Consider the following 20,223-nt stretch of genomic DNA (forward strand, 5'->3'; position numbering starts at 1 on the left):
ATATTGAAGGAGAAAGTGACTTAGATACTGCATCCTATTGCAAAAAATTGGCTTAGAGTTAGTCAACAAGGATACATTGTGTAATTAAAACAAAATATAGGCTAACATATTATTAACATTGTATTAATAATAACTTCTTTGAAACTTCCAAGTAAATTATACTGCCCAAAGTAACTTGCAGGCAAGTTACTTTGGGGTATAATTTACATTTTATACACACAGCTGGTCGCTGATTCTTCATGGTGTACTGTGTAAAAATCTAGAGATTATCTACACAAATTCCGTCAGCAAAAAAGTTATAAATGCTTTCTTACCAGTAGAAAAGTTAGCATTAGCAGTGGCAAATGATGCCAGAAAGCAAACTTATACATCATCAGCCCAAAAAAAGAAAAAGAGACACCTCCCATTTCATCTATTCATTCCCTCCAATAGTTTGTCTAGTTCTTCCTTCAATTTATTTAAGCTATCAACTTCCACAACAACAGAGGGAAGTTTTTTCCAGCAATCTTCCACCTGCTGGCTAAAGGAAAGCTTCACACATCTATTATGCAACTGTCCTTCCTTTATTTGAATTTGTGCCCCTTTGTGCATGATCTGAGCAAGAGGAAGAATCCAATCAGCATTGAACTTGCCATTCAAAGCCTTAAACACTTCAATCAGATCACCTTGCAGGTACCTAGTCTCTGGACCTTGCAATTTGTAGAACTGAAGCCTTTTTTTGGTAAGAGCGCTCTTTTGTTCTCCTCACCAATCTCGTTGCCCTTTGTACTTGTTCCAGCGGCTATACAACCTTCCTAAAATGAGGACTCCAGACCTGTATGCAGTACTCAAGATATGGCCTGACCATTGCCTTATACAATGGAATATCACCACCTTGTTCCGGCTAGCAAAATTCTAGTATATTATGGGCAAAAACACCATGAGCACTCCTGGCAGCCTGTCCACATTGCTCAAACAACTTCATATCTGACTGCACAATTACTCCTAGGTCTTTTTCATTTTCCACTACCCTGAGTGTAATAACACACAGTTGGTATGTTACATTAGCATTAGTAGAGGCATATGATGCAAGAAAGCGAACTTATATAGCATCACCCAAAAAAAAAAAAAAAAACAGTTACTCTGGGGTTACTGATACCCACATGCAATGCTTTGCATTTATCAATGTTAAACTTTAATAGCCATTACTCAGCTTATCTGCCTAACTTTTCTAGATCCTGTTTCAGTAGCATACTGTCATTAATCACCGTACCAATTTTTGTATCACCTGCAAACTTGGACATTAAGCCTGATATGCGTTCATCAATATCATTGGTAAATATAGAAAACAACAATGGGCCTAACACTGAACCCCGGAGGACTTCAGAAATAACATTAGTCCACAAAGAGTTCATTGATTACCACTCTCTGTCTTCTCCCACTAAACCATCCCTTTATCCATAGCAGCAACTTGCCCTTAATGTTACACTGCTCCAATTTGTGCAGTAGTCTTCCACGTGCAACAGTATCAAAAGCTCCCTTGAAATCCAAGTATATAATATCAAAATTATTTTTTGCATCCAGTCCCTTCGTGACCACATTGTAGTGTCCAATTAAATTGATCAAACAAGGTTTCCCTTTAACAAACCGATGCTGTGTCTGAAATATAATTGTGGCCTTGTCTAGATGATCCTGCATTATTTCTTTTACCAATGACTCCATTATTTTCCCTGGAACAGAAGTCAAACTGACAGGTGTGTAATTACTCATGTCACCCTTTGATCACCTGAATCCAAGGATGCTGTCATAATTATGGCTAAGGGTTTGCTTATTTCCTTGCTGTCTCCCTTAATATAATTGAATAAATCCCAACCACTCCAGGTGCCTTTTTCATGTTTAACTTCAACAATTTCTCTTCCACTTTCCTCTCAGTTATTACAAAATCATTTAGCACCCTGTTAGAGTTTGATAAACTTCTGGCATCCCCTTCCCTAAAGAATTTCTTGTATGAATGTAGATGCAGAATCGTCAACAGTCAAACCATCAATATCAAGTGGACCAATTTGATTTATACCCTTCTTTCCTGTGTTTACATAAGTAAATAAGTATTTGCTGTTTTTCTTTGCATCCTTTGCCAGAGGCTTCTCATAATCTGCCTTTACTTGCCTGACTTCTTTTGTGACTTGATTACAGACTAGTTTGTATCTGCCATAGGTCTTTGTGTCGTCTGATAATATATATGCATCCCATGCACTTTTCTTCTCTGCCATGAGTTTCATCAGTTCATCTGACATCCATTTAGGCCTATACCTCAAAGATTGTCTTAGTTGGTATGAAAAGCCTAGTTGCTTCTATGATTAATTCCTTGAATGCTTTCCATTTAGAATTTGCTGATGGTGACATCATCAGTTGGCCCCACTGTATAGAATTTAAAAACTGTCTGAGACCACTGTAGCCACCTTTATAAAAGCAAAATCCCCTCCCTTTACCCTTGATGGTAGTTACATCTTTAAGTAAATCCCAAATCAGTACACTGTGATCACTGCCACTTAGTGGTTCTTTTATCTGCAGATTCTTAATGCATGAATAATCACTTGTGATAATCTGATCAAGAGTATTACTACATCTTTTTGCATCTCTAACATGCTGCTGTAGAAAAGCTATCCAGTCAATCCAGCCAAAAAAACACCTTTCCATTTCATCCATCCAGTCACTTGAAATGTTTGTCTAGTTCAGCGTTAAATTTATTTAAGCTATCAACTTCCACAACAACAGATGGAAGTCTGTTCCAGCAATCAACTACCCACTGGCTAAAGGCAAACTTCTGCACATCTATTCTACAACTGTCTTTCCTCAATTTGAATCTATGCCCCCCTCAGGTTCTTAATCTGAGCAAGCGGAAGTATCCCATTAGTATTGAGCCCGCTCAAACCATGCAAGGCCTTATACACCTCAATCAGATCACCTCGCAGGTGTCTAGTCTCCAGATGCTGCAACTTGCAGAACTTAAGCCTCTGTTGGTAAGAGCACCCCTTTGTTGCCCTCACCAATCTTGTTGCCCTTCTCTGTATTCGTTCTAGCAACTCTACATCCTTCCTAAAATGAGGCTTCCAGACCTGTATGCAGTACTCAAAGTGTGGCTTGATGATTGCCTTATACAAGGGGATAATCACCTCGTTTTTTTCTGCTAGCAAAATTCCTATATATAATTGACAAAACTCCATGACCTGCTCTGGTAGCCTGTCTGCACTACTCAGAGAACTTCATATCTGATTGCACAATTACCCCCAGGTCTTTTAAGTTCTCCACCTCCCTGAGTGTAGTACTGCACAGTTGGTATGTTTCTCTTGGGTTACTGTTACCCATATGCAGTACTTTGCATTTGTCAATGTTAAACTTTAGTTGCCACTTCTCAGCCCATCTGCCTAACGTTTCTAGATCCTATTGCAGTAGCATATTGTTTTTACTGTCATTAACAACCCTGCCAACCTTTGTATCATCTGCAAACTTGGATATTAAGCCTGATATACCTTCATCGATATCATTGATAAATATACAAAACAACAATGGACTTAGCACTGAACCCTGGGGTACTCCACTAATAACATTAGTCCACCTAGAGCAGTGTCCATTCATTACCACTCTCTGCTGTCTCCCACTTAATCATCCCTTTATCCATTGGCAGCAACTTGCCGTTAATGCCATACCACTCCAATTTGTAAAGCAATCTTCCATGTGTAACAGCATAAAAAGCTTTCCTGAAATCCAAGTATATGATATCAAAATTATTTTTTGCATCCAGTTTCTTTGTGACCACATCGTAGTATCCAATAAAAAAAAAAACGACCTAGCCGAGTGGTCAAGAGCACGAGTGCAGTAGCACACGCTCTTTGAGTGGACCGGGGTTCAAGCCCGTGACTACTAAATACAATTAACATTTGTATTGATTGATTTATTGTAAACTCCACTGACCTGGTGATCTTGCCGGAGTATAAACAAGAACATTTTAAATTCGGTCAGACAAGGCTTCCCCTGAACAAACTCATGCTGTGTCTGAACTATTACTGCAGTCTTGTATAGATGATTCTGCATCACTTCTTTAACCAGTGACTTCATTATTTTCCCCTGAACAGAAGTTAAACTTAACAGGTCTATAATTATTTGTGTCACCCTTTGAGCCCTCTTTGTGAACTGGGGATACATTTGCACATCTCCATTACATGGGGACCTCCCCTGAATCTAAGGATGCTCTCATAATTATGGCTAATTGTTTGCTAACTTCCCTCACTGCCTCTTTCAATATAACTGGATAGATTCCATCTGCCCCCAGATGCCTTTTTTATGTTTAACATCAAAAATTTCTCCTCCACTTTGCTCTCCATTATTACAAAATCATTTAATTCCCTGTTAAAAGTTTAATAAACTTCTGTCCTGCCCTTCCTCAAAGAATTCCTCATGTGTGAATGTGGATGCAAATTACTCATTCAGTTTGTCAGCTATCTGAGCAGGATCATTGACAGTCAAACCACCAACATCAAGTGAACCAATCTGATTCATCCCCTTCCTTCTAGAGTTTACATAAGTAAAGAAGTCTTTGTTGTTTTTCTTTGCACCCTTTGCCAAGGATTTCTTGTAATCAGTCTTTGCCTGCCTAACCTCCTTTGTGACTTGATTACAGACTAGCTTATATCTACCATAGGCTTCTGTGTCACCTAATAATTTATATGCATCCCACACATTTTTCTTCTCTGCCACGAGCCTCATTAGTTCATCTGATATCCATTTAGGTCTAAATCTTGAACAGTATTTCTTAGTTTGTATGAAAAGCCTAGTAGCTTCCAAGATTAATTCCTTGAAGGCTTCCCATTTAGAATTTGCTCTTTTAAACATCATCAGCTGATCCCACTGTATAGAATTTAAAAACTGTCTGAGACCGCTGTAGTCACCTTTATGAAAACAAAAACTCTTCCCTTTATCCTTGATGGTAGTTATATCTTTAAGTAAATCCCAAGTTAGATGCATTATTCCAGACTTTAACCAATAGTTCAATTAGGAGGGAAAATGATACTCTGTAATTAATTAAATACATAAAGAAATCTAAAGGACTTATGTAAGTGAGGGGTCGTGTTGGACTATTGTCAGAATTTGCCAGCTGTGAATCTTTATTTTCTGTTGGTGAGAATATAACCTTCTGCAGATTTTAAGTTTTGATAACAGCAAAATAAGAACTGTCTGACAGATATTTAGTTTGTTGCAGTAATTTATACATTTTCCACCAGTGTTAATAGAACTCTTTCTGTCTTTTACATAGTAAAAACACATATGATTATGCATTGAATTGATTGATAGGTAGTTTTCTAAGCCAATAAAAATCACCCGGAGAAAGTAATCAATTGAAAAGTGTGTGCGTTCGTGTATATTTCTCCGTGCATACTTCCTAATATAGTTGTTAAATCACAAGATGGAGCTTTTCACACTAAGTTTCATTTGTATATGTAAATTAAAATCTTAATTTTTTACCTTATGTTCTTCATTTATTTTTTTAATGTAAAAAATGTTAACTGTGAATTTTTAGGCTGTTGAAAAGATGCGTACTGAATTAGAAGGAAAGGTAGAAACTTTAGAAGTAGAACTGGATAATGAGAAACAGAAACAAGATTCCATGAAAGTAGAAATAGCTAAGCTAAACAAGAAAGTATCTGATACTGAAGAAACATTGAAAACAATGCAAGAAAAACACAAAATAACCACCCATCATCTAGAAGAGGCCTTGAAGGTAAGGTATAGCACTTTCTTAATTTGCAGTTTATATTTCACAAAAAACTATATCCTCATATTTCTCATCCTGCTTTCAGAAACTTACTGGGAATTTTTACCTTTCTCGCACAACTTAGTTTTAAGCTATTCAGTTATTCACTATAAAAAGCATCTGATGTATGAACAGAAGCAATATAATACTAGATATGAGGTGTGGCTATTAAATAATGAAATATTGAAATTGCAATAAAATAATGAAATATTTCTTACCTTACAAGTTATCCATACAAGATTATTATTAATAATAATAATAATAATAATAATAATAATAATTCCCTTCACAATAATTGCCTTGGACTTGCACACAATGTTTCATATGTTTCTTCCAAGCACAGGAACATTTCTGGAAATCACTTCTATAAGCCCTTTTAACCCTTCAGTTGTTTTATTCTGAATGTTTTCAATTGACTGAAAATGGATTCCCTTGATTACACTTTTCAGTTTGGGAATAAAAAAAAAAAAAGTCTAGGTCTGGCAAGTAGGGTGCATTTTAACACACAGGGTTTTGTTTTTTGTCCAGAAACTGGTGAACAGAGAATACGTTATCCACTGGAGCATTGGATGGAGTATCCAACCATCCTTCCACAATTCAGTTCAGGTCTCTTCCTTTGAATTTTTTCACACGGCCTTGTTGGCATATTAATTTTGAAGAAAACAAGAAGCATGGTTTTCATTTTTGATTTTGACATTCTTGCTTTTTTTTTTTGGTCTGGGAGATTGTTTTGTCTTCCATTGCATTGACTCTCTTTAGTTTATGGGTCGTACTGGAACAGCCAACTTTCATTACAAGTAATTACAGGTACTCACAAATTCTGGATCTTCTTCAGTTTTTTTCAAAACATCTTCACAAACTTGGGGTCTTCTCATTCTTTGTTCTTTGTTCAAAATTTTTGGTTCCATCTTGATGCACACTTTTCTCATGCCAAAATTTTCAATTAAAATTTGTCTGACATTTTCTTTGTGCATATTGAGTTCTGATGCAAAAATTCTAATGCTTAAACGACAATCACTTCCAACCATTGTCCTTATTGAGTCCACATTTTCATCAGTTTTCATGTATACTGGATGGCTTGGCCATTTATTGTCTTCCACGTGCTCTTTTTTCCTTCTTAAAAATCTTTTATGCCATTCAAACATGTGAGCTCTTGATATAGTATCTTCCCCATAAGCTTGACATAAACTCATAACTTTTCGTTAAAACATTTATGAGATTGATTCATTGTTAGATTCTTTTGTCTGTCATTTTTCTGGCTAACTGCAGAAACACAAGGTAATGAAAACCAGTTTCACTACAAAGAAAATGGGAGTGTTGGAATGTGATTTAGCAGACAACTAGGGAAAGGTTCAAGGTCAACTACTGTGCCTTTGTTTCACAGATAGTGCTTGGTGTATAGTGGCTGTGTGTACAGTCTCATTACCTTTAAATTCCCAAAAAGTTGTGTTTTTGTGGTGAACTGCTGAAGAACAGTCAAGCATCCACTTGTGCTCCTATATGACTTTTGACAGAGGAGACTGAAAAAAAAGTACAAACTTGCAAATTTAAATACACTAAGTCCTCTAAGTTAGCATAAGAAAAATAAAACACTCAGACCGGGTGCAAATATGCAAATTAAAATATACAAACTAAAACAACAAAGAAAATAAAATTACAGTACCACATTTTCCTGATCAACAAGGACTGGATGATTCACTGAGGGACTTTACTCTAACCAAATCCAATTCAGAGCCTGACATCTTGTTTAAAAGGGTGACTTCCACATACAGAAAAAACATGTCACTTATGCACATTTTTACACTGTTGCAGAATCCTTTATGACAGTTGAAGAAATTTGTATTGGTCACAGTCAGTCCAGAATAGTGGTGTTCAATTCCTGTTGCACACTCTGTTCATAAGACTATAGAAATGTGAAGGATGTTAAAGAAGATCAAGTATGACCAATATAAAAAAAATGTCTGTGGGCAGACTTCAAGAAGCCAGAGGCCCATCTGGATTTTCAAAACAGTTTCAGTAAGTTGTCGCCGACTGGGTTAGCCAGGTGGGTAAAGTGCCTGCCTGGCAAAGGTCGTGGGTTTGAATCCTGCCTCGGGCTTGGATCAGAGTAAAATGCAAAAACTTTGGGAGGTGCATTATGGCCACAGTAGCCAATGCGCCAACTAACAAAAATAAATAAATAAATAAAAGTAAGTTGTCTTGTTTTCTCTGCCTCTGGGACAGCAGAGCAGTATTTCAGCACTACAAGAAAAAAGAATGGTGTGCTAGAATTGAATTGCAACCTGATGCACACAATGTAGTAAACAATCCCAAGACTGTTTCTTAGAACCAAGAAACAATCTTTGTTTTCATCTCTCCATATCAGGCTGGGACTGGTCAAACAATTTGTTAAAGCATTGGATCCTCAAGGTGATACTTTCAAGCATATACAAACTATGTTTCCAAAACTTTTTTGATGCAAAAGTGAAAGGTGACATATTTACTGGTCCTAGTTAAGCAGATGGCTTCAGAAGAACTGGAAGAGAAAATGACTGATGCTGATTAAAATGCCTGACAGTCATTTTGTCTTGTAGTGAATTTTTATTATTTTTTTTATGAAACTCCAAACACAAAAGGTATTAGAACCTATAGTTCTTAGTATTGTGCATGAGTTGAAGGCCGAAAAGATGAAAAAAAAAAAACTTGTTGATATTAGAATTAAATTTCTGTAGATTGCAATTTTCAAGAAATATGTATGTGGGAGGTTGTTCAGAAAACAACCTCCCTCAGAAAATTTCAGAAAACAGAAGTTGAAGAAATAAATGAGGAAGAAGAAAACTTGGTTATGTGAGTTTGAAGTTGGACAGTAAAAGGATGTTGACTGGTTCTGCCATGTGTTTGTATTGGTTTGGAAGAGAGAATTATTTTTCTTCTCCATGTGTCATCTAATGGCAGTTGGCGCCAGCATAGCAAATGTCTCTTGGTTGTTGTTGTTATTTGGTTTTTAGGAGCATTAGCAACTAAGGCCATATTGCTCCGGGGATATGACGTGGTCATTCCCTGACCTTTCCACATCCTCCATATTTGGTGGTCACAGGCTCGAACCCCGGTCTAATCAAGAAGTGTGTGCTACGCACTGCTGCTCCTGCCCACCTGTCTACGGAGGCACCCATGTCTCTCGGCCTCTGGTAGCTATGAATAGCTGTTCAGTCCTGTCCAGTTCTTGATGTTATCTAGCCATGATATGTGTGTTCTCCCAGGCTTTCTTCTTCCCTCCATTCTCCCCTCAATAATTAGCCATGTAATTGTGTATTTGTTCTGCATCAGATTTCCAAGATATGCCATTTTTCTTCACGTTCTTCAACAATTTATGAGTTTTTCCAATTCTCTGCAGGACTCTCTCTCTAGTCACTCTTGTTGTCCACGGTATCTTTAACATTCTTCTGTACGTCTACATTTCAAATGCTTCTAGTTTCTCAAAGGTATTAGTTTTCAGTGTCCTTGTCTCGGCACCATATAACAAAACTGACCAAATGTAACATATCTTGTGTGTATTCTAAAGTGGAGATCCAGGTTCCCATTGCACAATCATTTTAAGGAAATACTGCCAGGTCATTTCAATCCTTGCTTTTATTTCCATATCTGGTTCATTTTTGTCATTGATCCAACAGCTTGGATATTTGAATTTGTCAACTCATTCTGTTAGCCTTCCATTTAACATGAGAGGTTTCGTCCCATTAAGTATTGAACTTAGTCTTGTTGACATTAATCCCGAGGCCCATTCTTTCACTTTCCTCACTCACACAATTGACTAGTATCTGTAAGTCTTGCATATTACTTGTACAAAGTACAGTGTCATCTGCATAGCAAAAGGTGTTAATCGCTCTACCATTCTGTCAATGGTAGAGCAATTAACAGATATTCCTTCATTTCTTCCATTTAATGCTCTCTTGAAGGTGACATTGAAATGTCAAATGTCAAACAAGAGGGGAGAGAGTACACATCCTTGCCTCATTCCATGTTCAATGTTGATGCTTTCCGTTATCGACTAATATTAGTATTAGTAATGGCTGCATGGTGCAAGAAAGCCTATGGCTTATGCTGCACCAGCCAAAAAAAAATCTAATAATTAATAAAAGAAAAGGAAATTAGACCTATTATCCTATGCGTTTCCCTCACCTGAAGGTATTATCTAGATGACCTTTGAATTTCCCCAAACTGTCAGCCTCTACCACCAATGTAAGAAACCTATTCCAGTAATTTATAACTCGCTGGCTAAAATAAAACTTCCTGCAGTCCAATCTAAACATCTCCCCCTGTAACTTGAATTTATGTCCCCTAGTTCTAGCATCATTTATAATCTTGAAATTTTCATCCTCGTTCATTTTACTGATGCCTCTCAGAGCCTTAAATACCTCAATCAAATCTCCTCTAAGGTGTCTAGTTTCCAAACTCTGCAACCCACATATTCGAAGTCTTTCTTCATAAGGAAGCCCTTTTGCCGATCTCACCAGGCGAATTACCTGTCTTTGCACCCGTTCAAGAAGCTCGATGTCTTTCTTTAGGTGCGGTCTCCATACTTGAACACAGTATTCCAAGTGTGGTCTAACAAAAGCCTTATATAATGGGATTATCACGTCCCTATCTCTACTTGCAAAAGTTCAATAGATCATCGATAGGACACCATGGGCCTTCCTTGCAACCTGTTTACAATGCTCAGAGAATTTCATGTCTGACCGTATCATAACACCCAAGTCCCTTTCCTCCAGCACTGGGTTTAGTTGAACTCCACCAAGTGAATAAGTTATTTTGGGATTACTGTTTCCCAGGTGTAATACCTTACACTTTGTTGGATTAAAGCTTAGCTGCCATTTTTCTGACCATTCCTGAAGTCTATCTAGGTCTCTCTGAAGAAGCTCAGCTTGACAGTGATCATTAACTACTCTACCAATTTTAACATCATCTGCAAATTTAGACATCACGCCCTCTATCCCTTCGTCAATGTCGTTTATGAAAATTAAAAACAACAGTGGTCCTAATACTGATCCTTGGGGAAACCTCACTTCTTACATCAACCCAATCTGAGGAATAGCCATTTATATCACAACCCTCTGCCTGATTTTCCCAGTGATTCCAACCTATTCCAGCTTATAAAGCAACTGCTCATGTGGGACTGAGTAAAAAGCTTTGCTGAAATCTAAATAAACAATGTCGAAATTATTCCCTAAATCCAGCTCATGAGTGACCTTTTCAAAAATAGCGAACCAGATTTGTTAAACATGATTTTCCCTTTACAAAACCATGCTGAGTATCCTTGAGAATTTCAATTCTATCCAAATGATCCTGAATTCCACTCTTGATCATTGCCTCCATGATTTTCCCTACCACTGAAGTCAGACTGACAAGTCGATAATTTCCCACTTCACTCTTAGAACCACCCTTATGTATGGGAGATACATTGGCACTTTTCCAATCCAACGGAATCTCCCCAGAGTCTAATGATGCTTGCATAATTAGCCTCAATGGTTCAATGCACTCCCTTGCCACCTCCCTTAAGATTATGTTTGTTTTTGTATGTTTGTTATTTGGTTTTTAGGAGCATTAGCAACTAAGGCCATATTGCTTCGGGAATATGCGGTGGTCATTCCCTGACCTTTCCGCATCGTCCGTATTTGGTGGTGACGGGATCGAACCCCGGTCTAATCAAGAAGCGTGTGCTACGCACTGCTGCTCCTTCCCACCTGGCTACGGAGGCGCGCCCCTTAAGATTATATACGGCGCCTCCGTAGCCAGGTGGGAAGGAGCAGCAGTGCGTAGCACACGCTTCTTGATTAGACCGGGGTTCGAGCCCGTCACCACCAAATAGGGAGGATGCGGAAAGGTCATTCAGGGAATGACCACTGCATATCTCGGAGCAATATGGCCTTAGTTGCTAATGCTCCTAAAAACCAAAAACAAACAAACCCTTAAGATTATAGGGTATATTCCATCAACTCCAGGAGCCTTACTGGCCTGTAGGCTCGAAAGTTTTTTTCATTAAATAATCTTGCGAAATTTCAATATCATTAATTACATATTTTTCAACTTCGCTCCCACTCTTTCCCATTGCCACAAAAGGTTTTTCTTCTGTAGATATCAATGCAAAATAACTGTTGAGTTCATCTGCAGTGGCGTCTGGTGTATTTAATACTATCCCCTTTCCCTTATGTAAAGGTCCGATCTGGTTTGTCCTGCTCTTCTTAGCGTTTATATATGTGAAGAATTCCTTATCCCCCTCTTTGCTCTGTTTGCTAGCGATTTCTCATAAACTGCCTTTGCCTGTCGAACCTTTTCTGTGGCTCTGTTACAGATCATCTTGTAGCTGTTATAGGCTTCAGTACTTTTTATTGCTCTGTAACTTTTCCATGCCACCTTTTTCTGCTCAAGTAATGTGGCAACTTCACTATTCATCCAACTTGGAACCTTCCTCATGGAGTATTTTTTTAATGGTAAATACGCATTCAAGGCATCTGTGATTAATGTTTTAAAAGCATACCACAGTTCGATTGTATTCATTCTTTGTACGATATCTACCCAGTTAATACAGGCCGTGTAGCACCTTAAGGCATCGTAATTTCCTTTTCTGAAATTATAGCCCATTCCTTTGCCTTTTACTACTGCTACCTCTCTCTTCATCATCCACTGTAGAACTCCATGATCACTTCCTGGTACTGGTTCCACTATCAGCCCTGTTACGTCATCTGATTCATGGTTGATGATGAGGTCTAGGATATTCTTTTCTCTAGTACTTTCCCTGACATGTTGATACAAATAACAGTCATCTAGTTGATTTAAAAATTTTTTTCCCCATGTCAAGTTTCCTTCCCATTTACTCCAATCAATTAAAGGCAAATTGAAATCACCCATAATAAGACATTGATGCTTACTTGCCCATTCCATTTGCATGTAGAGGCTTTCGTCATAATCTTCACAATCACCTGGTCTGTAGATTACTCCTACTCGAATTATACCTTTGTTTCCAACTATCTCACACCATACAGATTCTATACTAGCACGTGAAACATCTGAATCTGGGAAAACTATTGTCGCACTCAGGCTGCTTCTGATAAGAAGCATTACCCCACCACCTCTTCTATCTACCCTATCCTTCCTAAATACATTATACAAGCCGTACTGAAACTCATCATCCCCAATTTCCTGATGGCACCATATTTCTGTAAGCCCTATTATGTCTGCGTTACTTGTTTTAACCAGCAGTTCGAATTCGCTCATTTTATTGACAACACTTCTAACATTACTATATAAACAATTAAGGCTTACTGTTCTTGTATATTTAACTACCCTAACACAACCCTTGAAGTTTTTTAGGCTCTCTTCCCTGGCATTAGCTACCCGCGCACTTGAAATGTTTCTGCCCCCAGAACATCTAGATAATATATCCAGTTGGGGAAACAGATAAGAACTCTTGAGGTATGTGCAACAGTTACTTTGACCAATATTATTAGATAAATGCGTGTCAGTATTACCCACATCCCTCCTAACTAGCAGCTTCCCTGAACCTTTAAGGTATCTTCAATAATACTGGCAAAAACTTTTGCACCACCTTTGTTTAAGTGTATCCCGTCTCTACAAAACAAATTCCTTCTACCTACAAGTGTGGGCCAAGCTGATAGAAATTTCCCCCCAAAAGCCTTGCAGAGTCCAAGTCTTGAGTTAATACACAAGGCTTTTAACATATAATCCCTCCTATCATGTCTGGGCAGAATTGCAGACACATAGACATTGTGGCCTACCTAGCTCGCAGCATTTCCTCAGCATGGTCCTGTATTTTTCCAACAAATCGTCAGATCGTGTACATTTAATGTCATTAGTCCCCGCATGAATAATAATAATCTCTTTACCCCCCTTAAAATCTGACAATCTGTTGGTGACATCATTAATAGTTGCTCCCAGCAGACATACCCTGGTTCTACTCCACCTATCCTTAATACAAAAATATTCCCTGACAATAGAGTCTCCTAATAAAACAGCCCTTTTGAACCAGAGTAGTTTGCACTTGGTTTTTCTGTTTTGAGGCCCGAATCAGGAGTTCATCACTTGGTAGATTGCTGGAGTCTTGACGAGCTCCTGGATGCATTATTCTCGAGGGCAAGCACCTGTTTTTTCAGTGATTCAAATTGTTCCATCAGTGCACCAAATTGTAATTTAAGATCGGTGCACTCCTTACATCGATCACAAAAAAAAGAATCCCCAGGTGAGCTATGATTAGTCACCAGGTCGACGTTGGAAAACATTCTGCAACGGATTAAATCATGACTCACAAGTAAATCGCCATCGGCTATTTCTGTTTGAGTCACGATACCCTGTGACATGTTTAAGGTAGATCTCGTAATTACCATTATAAAATTAGCTAAATATTAATGAAAATTAACTTTAAAAAATGATATCTATAATATTATAAAAATCAAACTGTTACAGGAAAACCTATAACAAAATAATCCAACAATATACTAAATAAATCAAATATTTAAATGCAATAATCGACAGTAATCCAATCCACTTAACTGAAGAGCCCTGACGAAGCGTGTCCGTTCACCTTGAATGCCAACACTCAAATGGCATTCGAGGTGACTACAACCGATGCCTTTTGGTTCCAGTAGAGGATTTTGGTTATTCAGATGTTCTTTTCATCAAGGCTGGACTCCTTAAGGATCTTGATGAGCTTGTTGTGTTGGACTTGATCAAAGGCCTTCCCAAAGTAAATAAAACAAAGATGGTCATCAATCTGTTGTTCCCTGCACTTCTGCATCATGGTCCAGGCACAAAATAGTGTTTCTCTTGTACTCAGTCCTTCCCTAAATCCAAACTGCACATCCTTCAACTCCTCACAATTCTTGAATATCCGATTTTGAATTATTTTTAGGAACATTTTGAGGACTTGGCTCATCAAGCTGATTAGCCTGAAGTTCCACAAGTCCTGACATTAGTTTTTTGGGAAGAGTGATGAACGTTGATGTCAGCCAGTCCCAGGGGGTTGTAAATTCTGTTAAATAATTCAACAAGAATGTCTCTGTGTTTTTGTATTTGAGCAATTCAACTATTTCCACTGTGATTTCATCAGATCCTTTGGCTTTTCGTTTCTTCACTGATTTGTTCACCCTTTCCATCTCACATCTTAGGATGGATGGGCCTACCACTGCATTGTTGTCATCTAACTCATGTTCATTGTCGACAAAGAGGTCTTTTATGTATTTAATTCACACGTCCAGTTTTCCTGATTCTTCCATAATAACCTCACATTTGTCATTTTGGATTGAAGTTGGATATTTGGAAGTTGGATCCTTGATCTTTTTGTGAAGATTGAAATGATCATGTTTCTCTTGCAGTGCTTCTATTTCTCTGCATTTTTCTGTGATCCAGCTCTCTTTAGCTTCTTTAATTTTGTTCTTAATCGGTCTTTTTACCGCCTTATATTTTAGTGCATTTCAGTTCTTAAATGCTCTGTGCTGCTCCATAAGTTTCAAAATTTTATCTGTGTTCCAGTCCTCCTTCATAAATTTCTCCTAACCTAGAACTTCTGAGCTTATTTCAGTCAGAACAGATTTAAAACCCTTCCAAAGATCTTTCACTCTTCTCTCCTCCTGCCTTTGGATGGGTTGAATTCTTTTGTTAAGGCATGTCTTCTTTACCTCATCATATGTTTTTGGATGCTTCTTCATTGGTTGCTTTTGTCTATATTTGATAGGCAAAAGCAACCTATAATATAGGTTGCTTTCTATAATAGCCTTCAATCTCAGCTTGATCTCAGTTATGACTGGATTGTGGTTGGAATCAGTATCTGCACTGGTGTATGTCTTGGTGCTTTTAACACTGCTCCAGAAACCCGATTAATCATGATATTGTTTTATTTGCTGTCTAGGGACAACTTCCAGATACAAAACCTTCTCTTGAGAAGTTGGTGTTGGTGTTGTTGATACTGTTGCACATGGAAGACTGCTGCACAAATTGGAGCAGTGTGGCATTGGAGGCAAATTGCTGCTATGGATAAGGGGATGGTTGAGTGGCAGAAGACAGAGAGTGGTAATCAATGGACACTGCTCAACGTGGACTAATGTTATTAGTGGAGTTCCTCAGGGTTCAGTGTTGGGTCCGTTGTTGTTTTCGGTGTTTATGAATGATATTGATGATGGGATATCAAGTTTAATGTCCAAGTTTGCAGATGATACAAAGGTTGGCAGGGTTGTTAAGGACACTACTGACGCTATGCTGCTGCAACAGGATCTGGAAAGGTTGAACAGATGGGCTGAGAGATGGCAAATGAAGTTTAACATTGACAAATGTAAAGTACTACATATGGGAAACAGTAACCCCAGAGCAACGTATCAACTCTGCGGTACTACACTGACAGTGGTGGAGAATGAAAAGGACCTGGGGGTAATTGTGCAGGCAGATATGAAGTTCTCTGAGCAGTGCAGACGAGCTGCAAGAGTAGCTCATGGTGTCTTGTCAATGATATACAGGAATTTTTCTAGCAGGGATAAGGAGGTGATTATTCCCTTGTATAAGGCAATGGTTAGGCCACATCTTGAGTACTGTATACAGGTCTGGAGGCCTCATTTCAAGAAGGATGTAGAGCTGCTGGAACAGGTACAGAGAAGGGCAACAAGATTAGTGAATGGAACAAAGGGTTGCTCTTACAAAGAAAGGCTTAAGTTTTGCAAATTACAGAGTCTGGAGACTAGGCACCGGCGAGGTGATCTGATAGAGGTGTATAAGGCTTTGAATGGTTTGAGCATGCTCAATGCCAATGGGATTCTTCATCTTGCTCAGAATAATCACCTCAGAGGGCATAAATTCAAATTGAGAAAGGACGGATATCGGATAGATGTGCGGAAATTTGCCTTTGGCCAGCGGGTGGTTGTTTGGTGGAACCGACTTCCATCACTTGTTGAAGTTGATAGCCTAAACAAATTTAAAGCTCAACTGGACAGGTATTTCGAACGAACGGAGGGGTGAATGGGAGTGGTGTGTGTGTTTTTTTTTTTTTTTTTTTTTTTTGGCTGATGCTGAATAAGCTTGCTTTCTTGCATCATATGCCTCTACTAATGCTAATGCTAAAGTTCTCTTGGCAAAATTGTATCAGCCAATCCCCTCTTTCATTCCTTGCTCCAAGAGCAAAATTCTCCTACAGTTTCACCAGATCTGCCTTTTCCAATCCTAGCATTTAGATCTCTGTAACAATGGTTAGGTCTTGTTTCTTTGTTAGTTTGACTCCTTCTTTCAGCTCTCTATAAAAACATTCAATTTCCACATCTTATCAGCCATCGGAACATGTAGTTGTGAATTATGTTGACATTTAAAGGTTGTCCCCTCAGCTGGAGTAACATTGTTCACTCAGAATGTGGCACAAAGTTGAGGATGCTTTTGGAGACAACCTTGGTGACTAGGATCCTCACTCCATGCTGGTGTGTGTTGTTGTTATTTCCAGAGTAGTGCAAGGTTGTGTCTTCAGAAACACATGTGCCTGTCTTTTCATCTCCTTTGCACTTACAGTTTGACTGGATTTTGATTTTTTTTTTTTTTTTTTTCATTTTCTAAGTTATAAACATGCCATAGATGATTAAAATTAGAATTTTGCGTTATTTAAAAGTCATGGAAATCAGGAAAATTAAAACATTTACCTTGTTTAAGGTTAATCTATTTATTTCTTACACATTTAAATATGTGTACTGGATCAAACAATAAGTACAGTGCAGTTTCATTATCATATGGACTACAACTGCAACATTGAGGGAAAGACAACTATGCATTGTTGTCTGTAACAACACTTATTGCATGCAATCCCAATTCACTTAAAATATTTTAACAAATTAACAGTATGGAAATATAATTGGGCTGAAGTGAAACATGATATAGCTTCACTTCATCAGTTATATTTCCATACTGTTAATTTCCATATCGATATTATATTTCCATACTGTTAATTTCCATATCGATATTATATTTCCATACTGATATAGCAAGTAAGGACTATACAGAGAACATATATGTTGTCTTCGCTAGGTCGTTACTATTCATACTTGCACCAATTAACCTGCCAGTTTTAAATGTTAAAGTATCATATAAATTAATTTCATCAATTGAGATAGAAACAATTTTCTTATCATCTTTTATAAAACCAATTCTTTTTTTTAAATACTGTGACCATACCTCAAAATTATCACTAGTGACATTTAATTTTTTAGTTATCTTTGCAATGTTCTTTGATGGGGAAGTGTAAGAAATTTTGTTTATCTAATTGTTTTATATGTTGAGGTTGATGACAAGTACATTTTAAAACAATAAGATAAGAGTCAGAGGAAAATCTTGTTAAATTTTTTGGAGTTTTTATCATCTGAATTTGTTCCATAAGAAATTCTAACTTCCTCTCATCAGCATTATCTAACCCTGTTTTAAAATCACTCAAGTTCTTCATAGTAAGTTCCATGCTTGAAATTGCATGTGTTATTGATGTTACTGCAAATTGTAAGCAAAACTTCAGTATCTTGTTTAGTACCAATCTTTTTAAAATTGACATTGGCATTAGTATTGACATATGATGCAAGAAAGCAAGCTTATGCAGCTTCAGCTAAAATAAAAAATAAAAAAAACCTTTCCATTTCACCTATCCATTCACTCCAAAAGTTTGTTCAGCTCTTTCTTGAATTTATTTAAGCTATCAAGTTTCACAACGATAGATTAAAGTTGGTTCCAACAATTAACCACTCATTGGCTAAAGGTAAATTTCTGCACATTTGTTCTGCAACTGTCTTTTCTCAATTTGAATTTATATCCCCTCAACTGCAAAATCTGAGCAACAGGAAGAATTCCATCAGTGTTGAGCTTGCTCAAACTATTCAAAGTCTTATATATCTTAATCAGATCACCTAACAAGTGCCTAGTCTCCAGATGCTGCAATTTGCAGAACTTAAAGCATTTCTTGGTAAGAGCACCCCTTTGTTCCCCTCACCAATCTTGTTGCCTTTCTCTGTACTTGTTCCAGCAGCTCTACATTCTTCCTAAAATGAGGCTCCAGACCTGTATACGGTACTGAAGGTGTGGCCTGACCATTGCCTTATACAAAGGGATAATCACTTTGTTATCCCTGCTGAGTTCCTGTATATCATTGAAAAACCCCCATGAACTGTTCTGGCATGTATCTGACTGCACAATTATCCCTAGGTCTAATCATTCTCCACTGAGTGTAGTACTGCACACAGTTGGTACATTACTCTGAGGTTACTGCTACCCATATGCGCTACTCAATTTATTAATGTTAAATTTGTTGCCACTTCTGAGCCTGCCAACTTTTCTAGATCCTGTTGCAGCAGTGAACTGTCATTACTGCCATTAACAAACAACCTTGCCAACATTTGTATCATCTGCAAATATCTTCATGAATATCATTGATTAATATAAAAAACAATAGGCCCAACACCGAACCCTGGGGGACTCCTCTAATAATGTTAGTTTACAAAGAGCAGTGCCCATTGATTACCACTCTGTCTTTACCACTCAACCATCCCTTTATCCATATAGCAACAACTTGCCCTTAATGCCATACTGCTCCAACTTATACAGCAGTCTTCCATGTGCAGCAATATCAAAAGCTTTCCTGAAATCCAAGTATATGATATCAAAATTGTTTTTGGCATCCATCCAGTTCCTATGTGACTACATCATAGTATCCAATCAAATTAGTCAGAGAAAGCTTCCCCTTAACAAACCCATGCTGTGTATGAACTATAACTGCAGTCTGTTCTAGATGATCCTGCAATGCTTCTTAACTAGTGACTCCATTATTTTCCCTGGAATAGAAGTTAAACTAACAGGCCTGTAATTACTTGTCACCCTTTGATCCCCTTTGTAAATTGGGGATACATTTTCACATCTCCAGTCGGTGAAGCCTTTGTCTGAATCCAAGGATGCTCTCATAATTATGGCCAGGGGTTTGCTTACTTCCTTCGTTGCATCCATCCCTTAATACAACTGGATAGATCCCATCCACTCCAGGTGATTTTCTTATGTTTAACTTTAACAATTTCTCTTCCAATTTCCTCTCAGTTATTACAAAAACATTTAGCTCCCTATTAGTGTTTGGTAAATTTCTGGTGTCCACTTCCCTACAGAATTCCTCATGATGAATGTAGTTCTTATTCAGTTTGTCAGCTACTTGAGCAGAATCATCAACATTTGAACCATTGTTATCAAGTGGACCAATTTGATTCATCCCCTTCTTTCTAGAGTTTACATAAGTAAAGAACTCTTTGCTGTTTTTCTTTGCATCCTTTGCCAAAGATCAATGTTCTTTGATAGGGAAGTGTAAGAAATTTTGTTTATCTAACTTCCTTGATTACAGAGTAGCTTATATCTGCAATTGGCTTCTGTGTTGCCTGATAATTTATATGCATGCCATG

General features: G+C 37.8%; 1 protein-coding gene across 1 annotated transcript in view; it reads left to right on the forward strand.

Annotated features, from left to right (window-relative positions):
• LOC150084154 (uncharacterized) overlaps positions 1-20,223 on the forward strand; it is a 120,117-nt gene that overhangs the window by 11,773 nt on the left and 88,121 nt on the right. Inside the window, exon 4 of the mRNA XM_090376135.1 lies at positions 5,555-5,755. Within this exon, the coding sequence (XP_090232261.1) occupies positions 5,555-5,755 (201 nt within the window). The remainder of the gene's footprint in view (positions 1-5,554; positions 5,756-20,223) is intronic.

The sequence above is a fragment of the Mastigoproctus giganteus genome, chromosome 6 (genome assembly GCF_048544385.1).
Source record: "Mastigoproctus giganteus isolate SK-2022 chromosome 6, ASM4854438v1, whole genome shotgun sequence".
Taxonomy (NCBI): domain Eukaryota; kingdom Metazoa; phylum Arthropoda; class Arachnida; order Uropygi; family Thelyphonidae; genus Mastigoproctus; species Mastigoproctus giganteus.